This window comes from Cervus elaphus, chromosome 12, assembly GCF_910594005.1.
Source record: "Cervus elaphus chromosome 12, mCerEla1.1, whole genome shotgun sequence".
NCBI lineage: Eukaryota > Metazoa > Chordata > Mammalia > Artiodactyla > Cervidae > Cervus > Cervus elaphus.
Window position 1 is genome coordinate 25,206,141 of NC_057826.1, and position 18,158 is coordinate 25,224,298.

The 18,158-nt window shown below is 44.5% G+C and overlaps 1 protein-coding gene across 1 annotated transcript in view; it reads right to left on the reverse strand.

Annotated features, from left to right (window-relative positions):
- Positions 1–18,158, reverse strand: part of LOC122704967 (protein farnesyltransferase subunit beta) — an 85,666-nt gene that overhangs the window by 26,843 nt on the left and 40,665 nt on the right. Inside the window, exons 3-6 of the mRNA XM_043920128.1 lie at positions 16,251–16,323; positions 13,730–13,821; positions 2,154–2,300; positions 1,984–2,067 (exon numbers count right to left, since the gene is read on the reverse strand). Of these exons, the coding sequence (XP_043776063.1) occupies positions 1,984–2,067; positions 2,154–2,300; positions 13,730–13,821; positions 16,251–16,323 (396 nt within the window). The remainder of the gene's footprint in view (positions 1–1,983; positions 2,068–2,153; positions 2,301–13,729; positions 13,822–16,250; positions 16,324–18,158) is intronic.

Below are 18,158 nucleotides of genomic sequence, written 5' to 3' on the forward strand. Positions count from 1 at the left end.
GTGATATAGTAAGAAACATATATTTGGTCATTTTGGCACAGAGATCTTAAAACTAGTGGAGTTTCCTGAGTAATGGGGTGAGAGTCTTGTAATTCATAACAAGTCCCGTTCAACCATATCTGAGTTTATATTACCGAGGTGACTCCTGGAGGATGGGGGCTGGCTGCCAGAGGAACCAACCATGGGATCAGAGGGTTGGAACTTTCTGCCCCACTCCCCAGAAGACTGAGTTAGTCACCAACGGCCGATCAGTTAATCAATCATGCCTACAAAATGGCTGTGGCTGCTAAGTCGCTTCAGTCGTGTCCGACTCTGTGTGACCCCATAGACGGCAGCCCACCAGGCTCCCCTGTCCCTGGGATTCTCCAGGCAAGAACATTGGAGTGGGTTGCCATTTCCTTCTCCAATGCATGAAAGTGAAAAGTGAAAGTGAAGATGCTCAGTTGTGTCCGACTCTTAGCGACCCCATGAACTGCAGCCTACCAGGCTGCTCCGTCCATGGGATTTTCCAGGCAAGAGTACTGGAGTGGGGTGCCATTGCCTTCTCCATTACATAATGGAACCTCTATTAAAACACTCTAGATAAAGAAGTTCAGGGAGCTTTTGGGTTGGTGGACGCACCCAAGTGCCTGTCAGGAGGGTGTCACACCCCATCGTCATGGGGACAGAAGTTCTTAGACTCTGGACCTTTCCAGACCTCATCCTATATGTATGCCCCTTCATGTGGCTGTTCATTTGTATCCTTTATGATATCCTGTATAATAAATGGTATTAGAAAAATGTTCTCTGAGCTGTCCTGGAAAATTACTGAACTGAGAAGGGACCCCTGATTTACAAATCAGGCAGAATTGGTTAACCTGGGAACCCACTACTTGTGACTGCTGTCTGAAGTGCAGACAGTCTTGTGGGACTGAGCCCTTAACCTGTGGGGTCGGTGCTAACTCTGGGTACTTACTGTCATTAATATGAGGATAAACACCCCCACATTTCAGGTCAGAGGTGTTATGAGCAGAAAAACAGTTTTTCACATACCCAGGTTTCCAGATACCTAGTCTTATTTTATGGTTTGATCAGACAGGTTACAAATAGACAAAAACCATTCATGAAGGTCTCTGCAGATAAAGGTTATCTCCTTTTATCTGCAATGTGTCCTGTGCTCCACAACCTTCATGGTTTTTCTTGCCCTATACTTTCAAACCAATAAAGCCAGAGTATTTATCTACTCGTGTAGAGGACAACACATTTACAAATAGGCAATAAGATGGCTTTGCTATAAAAACCTCATAACAATTTATTTATCAGACTAAACAATAATAATTTGGTATATATCTCAATGATCCACTGCTTGTGAGAAATGACTAATTAGGTGAATTCCCTAGACATTTTATAGGGAACCTCCTGCCAGGTGAGTAAACGACTTGCCAGGTACATGAGACAATTCTTGAGAAAAAAGGATTATTTTGAACCACCTGGTTCCAATCAGTTAATGCCACAGTTTTTCATAGACTCCACTGGCCCCTAAGGGTTTCTGCACTGCCCAAAGCAGTTCTCATATAAACATTCTCACGCTTTCATCAAATACATTCAGAAAATATTTACTAAGTCCCAACTGGGCCTTCTCCTCCCTTCCCATACCAGAGAGATGAAAGATTATATTACACTATACAGTTACATCCATGGTATATCATCTCATACCAAACAAATGCAAATGTATTTTTCATTTTTAAAACAAAAGTATTTGATTTTGTTTCTGTGTTACTTGTGTTTGGCATCTACATAAAAGAAGTCAAGTGACAATGAGCCCTGATGACATCTGTCCCATTTTTGCAGGGATTATGAACCATGTCACTGACACATCTCTCTGTGTGACATTCAGTGAGACAAGGTGGCGATTTCCTGTGTCCTTCCCCGGGTTTGGCATCTCTGATGGCAGATAAGCCTGAGAATCTGCTGATGCAGCAGCCTGAGAAAAACCCCACTCACCTCACGTCCACCTCACCTCCATCGTGCATGAGAAAAGAGCCATCAGGCTGCTTCAGCGAGTACAAATACTGGAGAAGCTTCTCTCTGAGAAGACGGGGAGGGGATGGTCAGCGCGGTGTCAGCAGACGGGAGCCCAGCTGGGTGTCCGGTGCTGCTGGCTTTGGCTGTACCTGTTAATGACGTCATAGGCCTCCTCGGTGCCAATGATGCACAGCGCGTTGACCGCTGCATACGTGGGTGCAAGGTGTGGGTACTGGCCAGGGCCCCCTCCAAAGCCACCTTCTGGGCTCTGACACAACTCCAGGAACTGACACACGCTAGGTACATGGCCAAATGGAAAAACAAAGACAGCATTAATTCCAAAACACCGAATTCTACCAGAGTCCAGGCCATTCCAAGGCTCCGAAGGCCCAAAGAGAAGATACCCCCCTTCCCACCTAGTGAATATATATTGAATACATCTGCTGCTGCTAAGTCACCTCGGTCGTGTCCAACTCTGTGCGACCCCATAGACGGTAGCCCACCAGGCTCCCCAGTTCCTGGGATTCTCCAGGCAAGAACACTGGAGTGGGTTGCCATTTCCTTCTCCAATGCATGAAAGTGAAAAGTGAAAGTGAAGTCGCTCAGTCGTGCCCAACTCTTAGCAACCCCATGGACTGCAGCCCACCAGGCTCTTCCATCCATGGGAGTTTCCAGGCAAGAGTACTGGAGTGGGTTGCCATTGAATACATCTGTAAAGGACCTAATTCTCTACCCCACCTTGATCAGCTTTGTATGCCCTCCTTTCTGAGCTTTGTAGTTAAGCATTTGCCCAGTTGTGAAGCCAGGAACAGAAGGCCGGGCAGAAACATATAGCCCTTCATAGAACTGGAGTAAGTCTCATGCTTCTTGACCCACTCCTTTCCATACTTTTCTCTCAATTTGCCACCCCAGAGCTATGGAACCAGTCCCTTCTCCTTGCCTTTTGGGTAGCTCCCAGGTTTTGGATTTTGCCTAAATTGTGGTGATGCTCAATTACTTTTTCCCCCACTAACTATGCTGGTCTAGAGCCCTCACATAGGCCTATCAGAAATATCTAAAGAGTTGCCTTCTCACTCTCATTGAAGCCTAAGCCCCAGTGGGCTACTGATATTTATTCATACCACTGACAAGAACACAACCAGTAACGCTGAAGAAGCTTAAGTTGAACGGTTCTATGAAGACCTACAAGACCTTTTAGAACTAACACCCAAAAAAGATGTCCTTTTCATTATAGGGGACTGCAGTGCAAAAGTAGGAAGTCAAGAAACACCTGGAGTAACAGGCAAATTTGGCCTTGGAGTACAGAATGAAGCAGGACAAAGGCTAATAGAGTTTTGCCAAGAGAACACACTGGTCATAGCAAACATCCTCTTCCAACAACATAAGAGAAGACTCTACACATGGACATCACCAGATGGCCAACACTGAAATCAGATTGATTATATTCTTTGCAGCCAAAGATGGAGAAGTTCTATACAGTCAGCAAAAACAAGACCGGGAGCTGACTGTGGCTCAGATCATGAACTCCTTATTGCCAAATTCAGACTTAAATTGAAGAAAGTAGGGAAAAACCACTAGACCATTCAGGTATGACCTAAATCAAATCCCTTATGACTATACAGTGGAAGTGAGAAATAGATTGAAGGGACTAGATCTGATAGACAGAGTGCCTGATGAACTATGGACGGAGGTTTGTGACACTGTACAGGAGACAGGGATCAAGACCATCCCCATGGAAAAGAAATGCAAAAAGGCAAAATGGTTGTCTGAGGAGGCCTTACAAATAGCTGTGAAAAGAAGAGAAGGGAAAAGCAAAGGAGAAAAGGAAAGATATTCCCATTTGAATGCAGAATTCCAAAGAACAGCAAGGAGAGATAATAAAGCCTTCCTCAGTGATCAATGCAAAGAAATACAGGAAAACAACAGAATGGAAAAGACTAGAGAACTCTTCAAGAAAATTAGAGATACCAAGGGAACATTTCATGCAAAGATGGGCACAATTAAGGACAGAAACAGTATGGACCTAACAGAAGCAGAAGATATTAAGAAGAGGTGGCAAGAATACACAGAAGAACTATACAAAAAAGATCTTCATGACCCAGATAACCATGATGGTGTGATCACTCAACTAGAGCCAGACATCCTGGAATGTGAAGTCAAGTGGGCCTTAGAAAGTATCACTATGAATAAAGCTAGTGGAGGTAATGGAATTCCAGTTGAGCTATTTCAAATCCTGAAAGATGATGCTGTGAAAGTGCTGCACTCAATATGCCAGCAAATTTGGAAAACTCAGCAGTGGCCACAGGACTGGAAAAGGTCAGTTTTCATTCTAATCCCAAAGAAAGGCAATACCAAAGAATGCTCAAACTACCACACATCTGCACTCATCTCACACACTAGTAAAGTAATGCTCAAAATTCTCCAAGCCAGGCTTCAGCAATACGTGAACCATGAACTTCCAGATGTTCAAGCTGGTTTTAGAAAAGGCAGAGGAACCAGAGATCAAATTGCCAACATCTGCTGCATCATCAAAAAAGCAAGAGAGTTCCAGAAAAACATCTATCTATGCTTTTTTGACTATGCCAAAGCCTTTGACTGTGTGGATCACAACAAACTGTGGAAAATTCTGAAAGAGATGGGAATACCAGACCACCTGACCTGCCTCTTGAGAAACCTATATGCAGGTCAGGAAGCAACATGGAACAACAGACTGGTTCCAAATAGGAAAAGGAGTACCTCAAGGCTATATATTGTCACCCTGCTTATTTAACTTATAAGCAGAGTACATCATGAGAAACGTTGGGCTGGAAGAAGCACAAGCTGGAATCAAGATTGCCAGGAGAAATATCAATAACCTCAGATATGCAGATTACACCACCCTTATGGCAGAAAGTGAAGAGGAACTAAAAAGCCTCTTGATGAAAGTGAAAGAGGAGAGTGAAAAAGTTGGCTTAAAGCTCAACATTCAGAAAACGAAGATCACGGCATCTGGTCCCATCACTTCATGGGAAATATATGGGGAAACAACGGAAACAGTGAGAGACTTTATTTTGGGGGGCTCCAAAATCACTGCAGATGGTGATTGCAATCATGAAATTAAAAGACATTTACTCCTTGGAAGGAAAGCTATGACCAACCTAGATAGCATATTAAAAAGCAGAGACAAAGGTCCGTCTAGTCAAGGCTATAGTTTTTCCAGTGGTCATGTATAGCTGTGAGAGTTGGACTGTGAAGAAAGCTGAGCACCAAAAAATTGATGCTTTTGAACTGTGATGTTGGAGAAGACTCTTGAGAGTCCCTTGGACAGCAAGGAGACCAACCAGTCCATCCTAAAGGAGATCAGTCCTGGGTGTTCATTGGAAGGACTGATGCTGAAGCCGAAACTCCAATACTTTGGCCGCCTCATGTGAAGAGTTGACTCATTGGAAAAGACCCCGATGCTGGGAGGGATTGGGGGCAGGAGGAGAAGGGGACGACAGAGGATGAGATGGCTGGATGGCATCACTGACTCGATGGATATGAGTTTGAGTAAACTCCAGGGGTTGGTGCTGGACAGGGAGGCCTGGCGTGCTGTGATTCATGGGGTTGCAAAGAGTTGGACACAACTGAGCGACTGAACTTAACTGAACTGACAAGAAACAAGCTTCCAGTGGAGTCTGCGTCCATGGTTAGGAAAATGAGAGGTGGGCTTCTGCACACTGAGCTCACGGTGGCAGACTTCAGCACTGCCAACTCCTATCACAAGAATGCATGCCAGGGACTTCCCTGATGGTCCAGTGGCTAAGACTCTATGCTTCCAATGCAGGGGGCCCAGGTTTGAACCCCAGTCAGGGAACTAGATCCTGCACACCACAACTAAAGATCAAAGATTGTGTGTGCCACAACTAAGACTTGATGCAGCCTAATAAGCAAATACTTTTCAAAAGACAAAATAAGACAAGAATGTATCCCCAGCTATGGGCTTTTGAAGAATTTTTCAGAAACTCCAGTGTCTTCACTGAGGGAAACTGCTATATTGAGGGTTGGCCTCTAAGCCCTCCCTTCCAAGCATGGTGTCAGTTTGCCCAGAAGTTATCTTCGTGCTTTAGATGAAACCAAGAGACCCCCTCTTTGTCAGAAGGTCCTCTAAGTTCATTGGAAAGGAGACCCCAGGAGAGTTCTCAAGCTGTTTCCCCAACATAGCAGGATCCCAGCTTCCTATTAGGACAGGGCCTCAATTAAGAGCATGTGTGTGTGTGCAAGCTCAACTGCATCCCATTCTTTGTGACCCCATGGATTGTACGTAGCCCTCTAGGCTCCTCTGTCCATGGGATTTTCCAGACAAGAATACTGAGTGAGTTGCTATTTCCTCCTCCAGGGGATCTTCCAGATCTGGGGGTCGAACCTGCATCTCCTGCATTGGCAGGCGGATTCTTTACCACTGTGCCACCTGGGAAGTCCCTAATTTAAGAGAACCAGGGGCAAATCTGAGTCCTTTTAGTGCTCAGACAGCCTTCTTTTCCTGGGCTTTTCCATCTCATTCCTTCTTATCCATGATGCCAAAGAGATCACACAGTCTTCTTGATCTCAACTAAGACATGAGTTAATGACTGCTCTCCCAGGTCGTATTTGATTACTTTTGATTTCAGACCTGCTACATCACCTGGGCAGAGGCAGCCATAGAAACTGCTGCTGATTTCCTAGTAGAGTCCTGAAACTGTCACAGGTTAAAAGCAATACACACTCACTTCATGTTCCACCCACAATTTTACTGTAGGAAACACACAGATTGAAACTAAAGTTGATGATCAGAGAAGGAAGACAATTCTGTGGCATGTTTTTAATAGCCGTTAATTTTTGCAAAGAAAATGAGCTTGTCACTAACATTTCCCAAACCTTCATCAATTCTTATCCTATTTCCCAGAAACAAATGGCAAAGGAACTCCTGGTCTAACAAAAGTTGGCTGCACAAAAAGTTTTCTGTATCACAAAAACAAAATTTTTTGACTGATAGGAAATAGCACATGTTAAAAAAAGAAAAGGAAAAGGAAAAGTCATCTAGTTATCCATTCCCTTCCCCATCTCCCATTACAAAACTACACCAAATGCAATACTCCTGACCCTATAGCCTAAGTCTGGAGTAGGCTGGGATCTGAATGTACCAGAAACATCATTAAATCACCCTTCCATGCCAACTGTCCCCAGCTGACAGGCGACATCTGAGTGACTCTGAGGCTGTGTTGGGGAACTGGGCTCGGCTCTTCTGAACTCGGAGGCACTTCCGAACTACAGAACATTTTGATCCACAGGCTTTCCAACTCGTACCTTAAGGAACTGGCAGACTGACCACGAAGCTACCAGCTGTCGTGGGCACAATGCCGAGCAATTCTGAAAAGCAAAATGTGAATGACACTCTAACTCTTCAAAGGGGGAAAAAAACTTATCTTAGAGACCAGAAACGCACCAACTTAATTTTAAAAATCGCAAGCAGGAAACATTGAGCCAACACCAAGAGGGGCACACTTTGTGAAAAACAAGTATTCATAAATCACTTGTTCGGTCATATGACTAAACAATCTAGTAGATCAATTTTCTTTCAAGTCAGCAAGGCATTTCGTTCTCACTTACGTGACAATTTCCAAGAAAGTAGGAAACTATCTTCTAGATCGGGGTTCTAAATAAACCCCAAATGCGTATATTAGAATCACTGCTGCTGCTGCTGCTAAGTCACTTCAGTCGTGTCCGACTCTGTGTGACCCCACAGACGGCAGCCCACCAGGCTCCTGTCCCTGGGATTCTCCAGGCAAGAACACTGGAGTGGGTTGCCATTTCCTTCTCCAATGCGTGAAAGTGAAAAGTGAAAGTGAAGTCGCTCAGTTGTGTCCTACTCTTCGCGACCCCATGGACTGCAGCCCACCAGGCACCTCGGCCCATGGGAGTCACTGGAGGGCTAATAAAGAACACAGAGACCCAGACTTGCTGAAGCAGGAAAGAGCTGGGCCTCTGTATTTTTACCAAATGCCCAGGTGATGTGGATATACACAAAGTTTGAATACCACAAGTCTTTGTTGTGTAATTAGAATCACTTTGGGGATGTTTAAAAAAAAAAATCCCAACGCCCAGGCCACACCTACTAGCAGTTAAATCAGAATCGCTGAGGGTCGGCCCAAGCGGCAATAGTTCTAGAAATTCCCCATGTGACTCCAGTGTACAGTCAGGTTTCAGGGCTTCTCTAGCTTGAGTGTATACGGACACCACCCAAGGATCTCGTTGAACTGCAGATCTATTTCAGCAGAACTAGAAGGACCGGAGATTCTGCATGTCTAGCAAGTTCCCAGGTGATGGAGATACTGCTGGTCTGGGGACCACATTTTGGGCAGCAATGTGATACATCTGCTCTATCCAACAGGTAGCCACTAGCCACATGAGGCTATTTACATTTTAATTATATTAATTAAAATGAGCTCCTCAATCACACAAGCTGCACCGCAACTGCTCAATAGCCACATGGGATTAGGGGCTGCCACAAAACATAAAACATTTCCATTGCTTTAGGAAGTTCTATTGGACAATACTGCTCTATCACCCAGCTACTAAGAAGTACATAAAACCTATAAGAGGATCAAGTTCAAAGCAAGAGTATCAACGATTTACTCAGACTTTTAGGGGATGATCAAGGACAGATCTAAAGTGGTTGATTCTGGACATCACTGTCACCAGCGTGGATGAAGGACTTAAAAGCATGCATAGCATGTAAGCAAATATTCAAAACAAGCAGGGAAATCTCTAAGGAGAGGAAGTCCAGAATAATATAAACAAATCAGAAGTCAACAAGAACAAAACAAATGAGGGAGTTCCCTGGTGGTCCAGTGGTTGAGAATCCACCTGCCAATGCACGGGACACGGGTTTGATCCCTGGTCCAGGAGGATCCCGCATGCCTTGCAGCAACTGAGCCTGAGACCCGCAACTATAGATGCCCACATGCCCTAGAGCCCATGCTCCTCAACAAGAGAAGCCACCACAATGAGAAGCCTGAGCACTGCAACGAAGAGTAGCCACTGCTCTCTGCAACTAGAGAAAGCCCGCATGCAGCAATGAAGACCCAGTGCAGCCAAAAATAATAAATAAAGAATAAAACAAATGAAGCAGATATAAGTAGCAAGTAATGTACTCATGGATGGCAGGAGTGGGGGACAAAGTATATAAAGTGGGAAATAACTAGGAACACAGCAGAAAAAGGACCAGAAGTGAGGGTTCATGAGTTGTGAACACTAATGAAAATGCTTCTTAAAAGCATCATAAACACAGTATTGGTCAGAACTATAACTGGTTCAAGACTCCGTTTTCCAACTCAAAGGAAGTTGAGAACAGAGTTGTAAAAATGTCTCAATACAGAACTGATTCCAACGTTTACTATTACAGAATACCACAGTGAGGGAGCTACCCAGCAAAGTACCTCAAGTATACCAAGGATAGGGCTTCCCTGGTGGCTCAGATGGTAAAGAAACTACCTGCAGTGTGGGAGACCTGGGTTCGATTCCTGGGTCGGGAAGATCCCCTGGAGAAGGGAACAGCTACCCACTCCAGTATTCTGGACTAGAGAATTTCATGGACAGAGGAGCCTGGAGGCTACAGTCCCTGGGGTTGCAAAGAGTTGGACACAACTAAGCGACTTAAAAAATACAAAGGATAATTTCACAAATTTTCGGTAAAGAAACAAAAATTAAAGCTACTCTGTAGCAAGAAGAATTTAGTTTAAAGAAGAATTTAGTTTACACTTAAGAAAAACTAAAGTTGGTTACTTTAGAGCAGAGTTTCACCACTGTGGCACTATTGATACTTTGGGCTGGATGATTCTTTGTTGTAGGGACTGTCCTGTGGAGAACATTCAGCAGCATCCCTGACCTCTCCCTATTAGATGCCAGCAACACCCAGCCAAAAAATGCCCAGAAGACAAAAGAAGACACAAGCTATCTTCACTGAAAGATAAGGAAACAGACGCATTAAATTTAAAATTAAAAGGAGAGATATTTAAGGAGCTATTCAAGGGACAAGCTACTGATAAACTTCCGAAAGGGAAATAACAAAACACTGGCACATGAAAATTTAAATTTAACCTTTGGAAAAACTTTACAAATAGAAAGGTCCTAAAACAATTTTTAAGTTAAAGATAATTCTCAGATCTTATAGAAGCTAAAAGACCTAACTTAACACTGCCAAGGTTTCCCTGTGGTTTTCATTTTACTCCATGTGTTTCATTAAGTAGCTTTCAATAACGAAGCATGGGATTCTCATTTAAAAAATGCTTCCTTCAGTGCTAAAGTCATTAACAAGGCAAATGCACTTCGTGTGGCTCCAAAATATTAATTCATTTGAGGTAAACACACATGTAAATTTATGGATACAATCTCTTAAGAAGAGCACACTTAATTCCTATAAATATATTAGTATTGAATATATTATTCTTGAAATGAATGTATTATTCTTGGAAGGTCTGACACCAGCAGTAAAAGCCTGGCTTTGCTGGCTCCGGTCAGCAGTCACAGGAGCTAACAAAAGTGGTTTGTCCACTAGAGGGACCTCAGCTTGTCATATTGTTCCCAGGACAAATAGAAGCGCAAATGTGAACAAAATAGGAAAGAGAAAGAAACCCATGTGTGTGACTGTGTATGTGTTGCACACTAGCTCAGGGAGTGGGGAGAGAAGACAGTGGAAAAACACACTCCAGAGCTAAACACACCCTCTATGTCACCTTAACATTTCTATAAAGAAGAAGGAAAAAAAAAAAAACCTGACCATATTTTCAAAGCATTTCTTCTCCCTGTGCAAAATAAATAAAAAGGCAATCTCCAAAATTAGGTAGTCTTTAAAAAAAAAAAAATCCCCATATTTTAATAGAAATCATTAAAATTTCTCAATTTCTTACTAAAAAGAGTTTATCCTCTTATAAGTCAAGCTACTAGGCTCTGTTCATAACAAATATTATTGGCACCTAGAATTAATTGCCTGCTAGGCATAGAACAAAGTTCATTTATTGGAAAGTCTAAGTAATTCTTTAAACGTTTGTTAAATCGATGTTCAGAAGAACCACAGGTAAAGCTTTGAAGGTGGCTGTGAAACAGAAAATTTCAGTCATTAACTATCAAGTGGCTCTTGCAATCAGGACAAATCAGCTTTTAAATTTTAAAACATTCTTTTGATTACAAAGCAATAGATTCATTGTAGAAATTTTAGAAAATGCAAATAAGATTAGAAAAGAAAAAAAAAATTACCTTTAACCCCATCATCTACACAAATAACTCTTATCATGTGTATATATACATCCTTCTGTTTTTTCCTATGTGTAGAACCACCTTTAATTTTAATCTATAAAAAATGAATCTTTAACTACCTTTTTCCATTTAAATCATGAGTATCTCTATTAACACACACATTTTTATATATAAATATAGTACAGTATAGTGAAAGTTGCTCACTCGTGTCCAACTCTTTGCGACCCCATGGACTGTACAGTCCATGGAATTCTCCAGGCCAGAATACTGGAGTGGGTAGCCTTCCCCTTCCCCAGGGGATCTTCCCCAACCCAGGGATGGAACCCAGGTCTCCCGTACTGCAGGCAGATTCTTTACCGTCTGAGCCACCAGTGAAGCCCATATATAAATACACACAATTATGTATATATACAGATTTTTAATTGTGGTACAACTGACACATAACATTATATTAGGTTCAGGTGTACAATGTTATGATTTGATATTTGTATATACTGTGACATGATCATCATAGGCCTACCAAACACCTGCTAACTTTTTAATTTTTAAGTGGCTGCATAATATTTCACTGTATGTATCATGACATACAGACTTCACCTAAACTTTACACTTATGGCATCCCCAACTGTTGATATTTAGGTTGTCGCCAATTGTTTAGTGTGAAAAGCCCTTCAACAGGGCCCTCTCTTCCTAGCTGATATTGCCACAAAAGCTGCTCCAACATTTATTTCCTCAGAAAAGCTTTACCAATATAACACCATAAAGCACCGAAGAATTGATGCTTTGAAACTGTGGTGTTGGAGAAGACTCTTGAGAGTCCCCTGGACTGCAAGGAGATCAAACCAGTCAATCCTAAAGGAAATCATTCCTGAAAATTCACTGGAAGGACTGATGCTGAAGCTGAAGCTCCAATACTTTGGCCATCTGATGTGAAGAGCTGACTCATTAGAAAAGACCCTGATGCTGGGAAAGACTGAAGGCAGGAGGAGAAGGTGATGACAGAGGATGAGATGGTTGGATGGCATCACTGACTCGATGGACATGAGTTTGAACAAGCTCCAGGAGATGGTGAAGGACAGGGAAGACTGGTATGCTGCAGACCATGGGGTCACAAAGCGTCGGACAGGACTGAGCGACTGAATAACATACAACACCAAGTATACAACCTAGAAAAAATTCAAAATTGATGCTGATCCAAGTTCTTCTACTTCAGGAAGCCCTTTATCATCTTCCCACTTCAGATCACTTGGCATTCGCAGGAGGCCTCCATCCTGCTCCAAACTGCTGATCCTCTAGGGGGCGTCTGTACTTCACTCTCGCCGACTCCTCCCCAGTCTTTTGTCTTCTTTCACATCCGATTTTCCCATTCCATCAATCCTGACTGTGTATGTGAGGGGTGGGGGGAACTTCCCAAACAATCCACAACCCCCAACTGGTATTTCAAAAACACACAGGCCTTTATTTTGACAATTAAATTCCTGTTACTGCAGAAACTGTGTCCAACTCTACATCCAGAGCTAGAAGCAATTCGGCTTGCAGCAGCCCTGTGATGTGGAAGACAATGCATATTTCTCCTCTCCCTCTGAAAGCACTGTACACATCACAAGGGTTAATGGCCTAATTCTTTATTATCTTTCCCATCCACATTCATCACAAGACACCCTGCCCAGGAAGGCAAGAATGAGACGTTATTGTTAAGACGGAATGAATGAGACAATGTGTGGTTCTGTTCTTCTGACCTGACAGCGTGACCCAGGCAGAGGGACTGTGGCCAGGGAGGAGCACGTCTGGCCTCCATGCATCCCGGGACAGCTGCCCCTGTGCGCTGCCAGTAGACAACCCTTTATATGTATATGAAGTGTGAAAGGATGAGGAGCCACAGTAAGGACACCCTCTGCAGAAGCGCTTTGGGAAGAATCTTATTCAATAGTTGCTTAAATCTCTAATCATTAATGAGAAGTTTAGGAAAACGATGTCCTGACATCTGTACACCAAGCTGATAACACATCCACTGCCATCAAGAGTCATAACATCCCCCAGGCATTGGTGAGGAGGAACTTCTGGGCAGGTATTTACGGAAAGCAAAGGCATTTTTGTCCACTGGGTTGCCACACGCTTCCCCACAGAAGCTATTCAAATATATACTGTACTTTCTGGAAAAATCAGGTTTCTCCAGCATTGATGAAGACTTTTCTCAAAGACCAGAGCAAGAGCCCAGAGAAAAGGCCACAGAAGAAACAGAATCCTTCTCTTGGAAGTTCAAAGTCTTATTCTACCCACGAGCACACAACGGGCTTCTCAAGTGGAGGAGTTTCAGGAAGTTACTGGAGGTCAAGAGAAGGGCAACGATTTTCTTTGCAGCACTCTTGGGTTTTTCATTCAAAATAAATAAAACAGAAACTGAACAAAAAGAACCCCCGAACTCAAAACCCAATTTCAGGGGACACCCGGGGTGCCCCAAAGCCAGACTCACTCTGTGGCCACCATCTGGGGGATGGGCTCATCCAGGAGTTCCAGGCTATGCAGGATCCAGTAGCAGAGCCATGGGCGGCTGGCATCCAGACACTGTGAAAGGAGCAGGGCAGAAAACACACCCCTTATTCAGAATCGTTCCAAGACCCTGCTGACAAGGCGACATCTGTCTCCCTCCCAGCCGCCTGGCAAGGAGGAGAAGGGCCACCTCAGAGGGGTGAAGGACACTCTTCCTGGAGGCCTTAGCCCGGAGCTGCAGTGACCATATGTGAGCAAAGGACAACGGACAAAGGGGTTTAACCTCAACCCAATGGGTCCTTCCCTGGCAGGCACTGAAAGAAGCCAAGCAGAGGACTTCTCACACGGCAGAAACTCAAGTGCTACTGTTTTCTCGGTGTAGACCCAAGGAGAGCCACAATTACAGGGAAGGATTTCCTGCGTTAACTCGTTTATTGATTTAACAAATATTTAACAAGTATCTCCTCATGCCCAGCACTAGCGGCACAAGAGTGAATAAAATTCAGTTCCTTCTCTTGAGGTGCTTGGGTTAGAATGTGTGCGCTTATCTGTAGAGGAAGAGGGCATTAGACAGACACAGAAGTACAAGTGTCTTTCTGGAATAAGGCAGAACAAAACAAGTACATACACAGAGCTAGATAAATGCTACAATGGACACATGGGAGAAACTGGTTAATTCTGCCTGAGCAGTTGGAAAATGTTTCCAAAGGTGACCTGTGAACAGGTCTTGATCTTAATTCAAGCCATAAATATTAAAGCATTCAAGCCTAGGCGGGCTGGTAGCATTATTGCCCCAGTTTTATGAATCTGAAGTGTATAAATGGTGTATAAATGAGATCCAGAGAGATGAACTTTTTCCAGATGACAAAGACAGTAAATGTAAGAGACAAGAATCCAGGTTTCTAGACTCTCAATCCAGTGCTCTTTTCATTGGCCTAAGCTGCCCTCTTCATAAACGCACACATAAATATGCTTGCTCACCACCTAGGGGCAGCTGGTGTGTGGACAGAAGATGTTGCTGTGGGTTTCAGTGCTAGCTCCTTCTCCCATTAGCTACGTGGTGGTGGTGGTTTAGTCACTAAGTCATGTCCAACTGTGACGCCCATGGACTGTAGCCTGCCAGGCTCCTCTATCCATGGGATTCCCAGGCAAGAACACTGGAGTCGGTTGCCATTTCCTTCTCCAAGGCATATTCCTGACCCAGGCAACGAACCCACGTCTCCTGCTTGGCAGGTGGATTCTTTACCATTGAGTCCCTTGGGAAGCCCCTCACTAGCTATATGCCTTTGAGAAAATTAATTAATTAATCTTGCTAAGCCTATTTCCTAATCTAGAAAAAGATACTTACCTGCCTCCTGGACTAGCTGTGAGGATTAAATGAGACAATGAATGACAACTTGTAGCACACTATTCGGTGAACTGTTAGCTGTCATGGTATTAACTGTATCAGGACTGACTTGACCCTAACCATCGAGGATTGATTACTGAAAGTCCACAGGCCAGATGTAGCCCAGGGATGTGTTCTATTTGTTCCCTGTAGTGTTTTGTTTAATTAGAATTAGTTGTAACAGCTACAAGTTGAGAGATCCATAGAGAAATCTGAATTTCTGGCTTCATTTGAAAGAACAAGAAGAGATCTGGCAATCCTGGGTCTGCAATGCTGTTTGACAGCAACTGGCAGGAACACAGTAAAAACATGGCCCTCTGGTTTGCCTCAGTTCTGCTCCCCCCACCATCACCCACCACCACAACCAAGCCCACATTCCTGGCTTATGCCACCTGCTTGAGTCTATAGGCCCAAATCCCTGCCATAAATAATCAAATGTGGCCCAAATAAAAAGCAAGTTAAAAGCAGAGTTGCTCTGTGGAAAGTGGGGCAGGAAGACTGCAGCCTCTGGTTCACATTTACCCTCTGCCTGTCACTCAGCCCGTAGTCCCAGCACCCTCGCCCTCCACCTCGGCTGCCCTCCCCCGAGCCCCTTCGTGGACCCCGAGGGCTCTAAGGAATATTGACTTAAAATCCACTTCATGTCTGGGCATTTTTACCATGTTAAATTGTAGAGTACTCTCTGGGACTTATATACTGGTGCTTTGGCCAGTAGAGAAATTAGATCTGCTTACAGGGCAATGGGGTGAGGATTAACAGGTGAGGATATCTAGACTGTCTTTGAGCTAATGGTCAAAGAGCATCTAGAAGAATGCACACAAACGCCCCTCAGCCATGATGTGAGTGGAAGGAAGTCCCCCCGCCCCGAGCTGGGGGCTCCAGTGGCTCTGAGCAGGGGGAGACTAGAGGAGCTCCAGTTCTGTCCTTTCAAAAGTAGGCATCCCAGCTATGTGGGGCCAGGCGGCTGTGCACCCAGATTGTACCAGAGCCACGGGGACAGTGAGTGAATCTGCAACAGGTCAAGCTCATACATGCCTTTTACATCCCAACAGAAAAAAAGAAAAGAAAGATTAAGGCAGATAATCTGGAAGAGAGAGCTCCTGGGCAAGGTGTTTACCTCATAGGCATCTGTCAGCTGTCGGAGGCCTCTTTTCAGATAATGGAAGTGCTTCTCTCTCTGCAAAATAAGCCTGGGAAGACAAAGAGCTTTAGTAAAACCACTCTCACAGCCCCTGCTTCCCCCAGTACAGAACACACGTGTGCACATGGGCACACCCGCACACTCACACACACACTCTCACCTTCTGGTCACCCCCCACAGTCAATGAGCAGAAAACAGCAACATGTTCAGCTCCCCGGGGCACCTACACCGGAGAAAAGAGGCCAGCCTCTGAATGCCCCTCAAGTGTCTGGAAATCATGCTGATGAATGTTTGAGGGGATCCTCTCCCTTGGGGCTGGTAGCTTTGGGCGAGAAACACCACCATAAGCACACTTAGCCAGGCAGAAGAAACTACCCAGGAGGCTCCTCCGGGGTCCAGCTGAGAACAGATACGTTGCGGCACCCCATCCTGAGCCTCGCCACGTCCCTGACTTGGTTCACCTCTACCATTCCAGTCATTTCTTCTGGGCTCACTTCTCTGAAGTCTGAGGTTTGTACTCTGCCTGCCCCTCACTCATCCGTCCGTTACTGTGCTAAGTCACTTCAGTCGTGTCCGACTCTGTGACCCCATGGACCATAGTCCACCAGGCTCCTCTGTCCATGGGATTCTCCAAGCATGCATACTGGAGTGGGTTGCCGTGCCCTCCTCCAGGGGATCTTCCCAACCCAGGGGTCAAACTCGCGTCTCTCATGTCTCCTGCACTGGCGGGCAGGTTCTTTACCACTGGCACACCTGGGAAGCCCTCGGTCTATTATCCCCTCCCCACATCCCACCTCCACGCGCTGCCCCACAGTCCCAGCTGGAGGATCATGTCTGCATGCTGCAGCCAGCCGCTCTCCTTGCCCTGATGTCAGCAGCACTGGCTCTAAGACGGACTGTGTCCGCCGTGACCACCTGCACAGGCAGGCAAAGGGCAGGGTGGGGGGGGGTTGCTTTTTGCTGGGTCTTACAGAAGGGGTCTGTCTGTGTGGTCACAGAAGGAAAGAAAAAAGCAAAGAATTTGAGACATTCACTGTGCTTGCTGATTCCAGAAAAGAAACGAAAGAAGAAGCATTCTCTTCCCTAGGTATTCAATTCAACAATTGTTTATTGAACTCCCACAGTACTGAGCACAGAATAAGTAGTCTTTACTTCAAAAAGGCTTCCAGTTCAGTACTGGAAATGAGATAAAGACATAAGTTACAAGATGATGAAAAAAATGGGTAGGTTTCATAAAGAAAAAACGTTTAAAATGTTGCTGAAGCTCTAAAGTGGCTGGGGTAGGCATCTCATTCAGAAAGAAATGATCAGGGGAGGCTGCATGAACAGGTGGAACTTGAGGTGGGGGCCCTGGAAGAAGGAGAATGTTTTACAGGTAGAGGAGAAGAGGAGGTGAGGCGATGGTGGGAAGACATCAGTTCAGCCAGAAGGAAGAGAAACAAAAGGAACCAAACCAGGGCCATCCAAGAGAACTTTTAGTGATGATAGAAGAGTCTTTGGCTGTACTGTCAAATAGCAACAAGTCACATGTGGGTACTGAGCACTTGCAATGTGGCTACTGTAACTGAGCAACTAAATTTTAAACTTTATTAATAATTTTAGTTAATTTACGTTTAAATGGCTACAAGCAGCTAACAGCTTTACTACATCCTACAGATGAGTATAAAGCATGCAGGGGAGTGACAAGTTGGGGACTTGGCCTGGCTGTTAGGAATGAAAGGGGAATGGTCAAGAAGGGATCTGGGATGCCAGCTGAGAAATTTAACTCAATTTAACACTCAAAAGGAACCTGCAGTAACATGGGGAGACTTGGAGGACATTATGCTCAGTGGCATAAGTCAGACAAAAAGAAGAATACTGCACAATCTCACTTGTATGTGACAC